The sequence below is a fragment of the Ictalurus punctatus genome, chromosome 10 (assembly GCF_001660625.3).
Source record: "Ictalurus punctatus breed USDA103 chromosome 10, Coco_2.0, whole genome shotgun sequence".
NCBI lineage: Eukaryota > Metazoa > Chordata > Actinopteri > Siluriformes > Ictaluridae > Ictalurus > Ictalurus punctatus.
The window spans coordinates 30035001-30037500 of NC_030425.2; the positions used below are offsets into that span (position 1 = coordinate 30035001).

General features: G+C 41.5%; 1 protein-coding gene across 2 annotated transcripts in view; it reads left to right on the top strand.

Moving 5' to 3' along the window:
• Positions 1 to 2500, top strand: part of dennd2b (DENN domain containing 2B) — a 71001-nt gene that overhangs the window by 20421 nt on the left and 48080 nt on the right. For both annotated transcript variants that reach the window (XM_017478877.3, XM_017478876.3), the window contains exon 2: positions 1252 to 1347. In XM_017478877.3, coding sequence (XP_017334366.1) covers positions 1274 to 1347 — 74 coding nt within the window. In that variant the 5' untranslated portion in view covers positions 1252 to 1273. The remainder of the gene's footprint in view (positions 1 to 1251; positions 1348 to 2500) is intronic.

The following is a 2500-nucleotide window of genomic DNA, read 5'->3' on the forward strand; positions in this document are numbered from 1 at the left end:
CTCCGCTCTGTTTAAACACTTAGAGAAGGAACACTGGCTAAGGCTGGTCGATATCACAAAAATATAATATCACGATACCTGAGGACGTTTCTACGATACACGATGTGTGTCTCGATATATAATGTAGCTAACAAACTGTCTGCCAAACTGTACTAAAATAAACCAAAAATGAGTTTGATGATACTTTTATTTAATGCCTACAAAGAAAGAAGATTAAGATAAAAAAATTACATCAAACCAGCAGCATCCCTTCAGTATCGTTTAATTTATAATGATTAAAAACATAAAAAAATCATCACTATACCAACGATATCTCAGAAAAGTGTATCGTGCAATCATTTATCACAATATCGATATTATATCAATGTATTGTCCAGCCCTAACACTGACTCACAGACTCACTGACTCAAAGACTCACAAATTCAAAGACTCACTGACTCATAGACTCACCGTCTCAAAGACTCACTGTCTCAAAGACTCGCTGACTCACAGACTCACAGACTCAAAGACTCATAGACTCACTGTCTCAAAGACTCTCTGACTCACAGACTCACTGACTCAAAGACTCATAGACTCACTGTCTCAAAGACTCACTGACTCACAGACTCACAGACTCAAAGACTCATAGACTCACTGTCTCAAAGACTCGCTGACTCACAGACTCACTGACTCAAAGACTCATAGACTCACTGTCTCAAAGACTCGCTGACTCACAGACTCACTGACTCAAAGACTCAGACTCACTGTCTCAAAGACTCGCTGACTCACAGACTCACTGACTCAAAGACTCAGACTCACTGACTTGGTCAGGTTTATCAGACACGTGTGAAGTGTGTAATCATCGTTCTGCCCGTGAGAATAAAAACAAACTCAAACTGTAAATGCTCCAGTTTTTCACTGCACCACTGTTTGTACTTTTAACATTTCTCATTTCTATTTAATTTTTAGTTATTTACTCTTCATGTATTCGCACATGATCAGATCAAGCTCCAGGCTGATATCGTGTTGGACGTGATCAGATCAAGCTCCACGCTGATATCGTGTTGGACGTGATCAGATCAAGCTCCACGCTGATATCGTGTTGGACGTGATCAGATCAAGCTCCACGCTGATATCGTGTTGGACGTGATCAGATCAAGCTCCAGGCTGATATCGTGTTGGACGTGATCAATATGGCTCTGTATTATTTGTGATTATATTTTAAGCCACTTTTCAAACCATCTCATGTTATTGTTTTGTTCTGTTTGTCAGGGTGAGCGGTGTGAGGGAGGAGATGACGGCCAACAAGAACTCGAAGGCCACACCCAAAGCAGGAGGGGCTAAAACCCCTCAGGAGATTCCTGACAGGTGAGCCACGCAGCCCCTGATGATCTCCCTCTAATATATTAGTAGTGTATATTATCGTAGTGCGTAGTAGCATGTATAGTAGTGCGTCCCTCCTCTATTCTGGATTCTTTAACTCATTAAAGATCGAGCAACTCTGAAAAGTTACGCCAGTGTTTACATGGAGAAAGTTCCTGGTGTTCAGAGTCGGGTTCCGCGGCTGATTCAGCTCATATTCACATTATTAAAGTCACCTGTGTGTATTTCACACCTTCGAGGTTGCCAGATCTTTCTTGAGTAGAAGACGGAGTTTTACAACAGAGCAATTCCATGCAAATGTCAACCTTACCTTTAAAAAGTAAAGTTCTTAACAAAAAAACTTGATTTAATGTTTAATGTTTCGTAATTTACTGCTTCAGTGTGCTGTATTAGAAATTTTAAGGACACTGCCATGTTTCTCCACCACGCATGAAGGTGTGCACCAAGACTAAAATAACATTTTCAACCAGCCATGTTTCATGTTTTCAAAAACCTATTTTTAAAAAACTTTATATTATCAGTAAACATTTTGCAGGAAGATGGAGAAATATCTGAGATGTAAATACACTCACTTTGTCATAACAGTGATGTTTTTTGAATTTATAAGGGCTATATTTAGGACGTCACGACGCTTCAGTGCTGCGTCACGTCCGTAACGTTTTCAAGATTAAGTATATATCATATAATAATTACTAATACAGATAACTTACAACTTCCTGTACAAAGCCAAAGTATGTCCATGCTAATTATGATCAGCAACTCATCTCCCTTCTTTGCTCTGTACAACCGTAATAACGCGTTACGCACGTGACCGTTACAGACGTGACCGTTACAGACGTGACCGTTACGCACATGACCATTACAGACGTGACCGTTACAGACGTGACCGTTACAGACGTGACCGTTACGCACATGACCGTTACAGACGTGACCGTTACGCACATGACCGTTACAGACGTGACCGTTACAGACGTGACCGTTACGCACGTGACCGTTACAGACGTGACCGTTACGCACGTGACCGTTACAGACGTGACCGTTACAGACGTGACCGTTACAGACGTGACCGTTACGCACGTGACCGTTACAGACGTGACCGTTACAGACGTGACCGTTACGCACGTGACCGTTACAGACG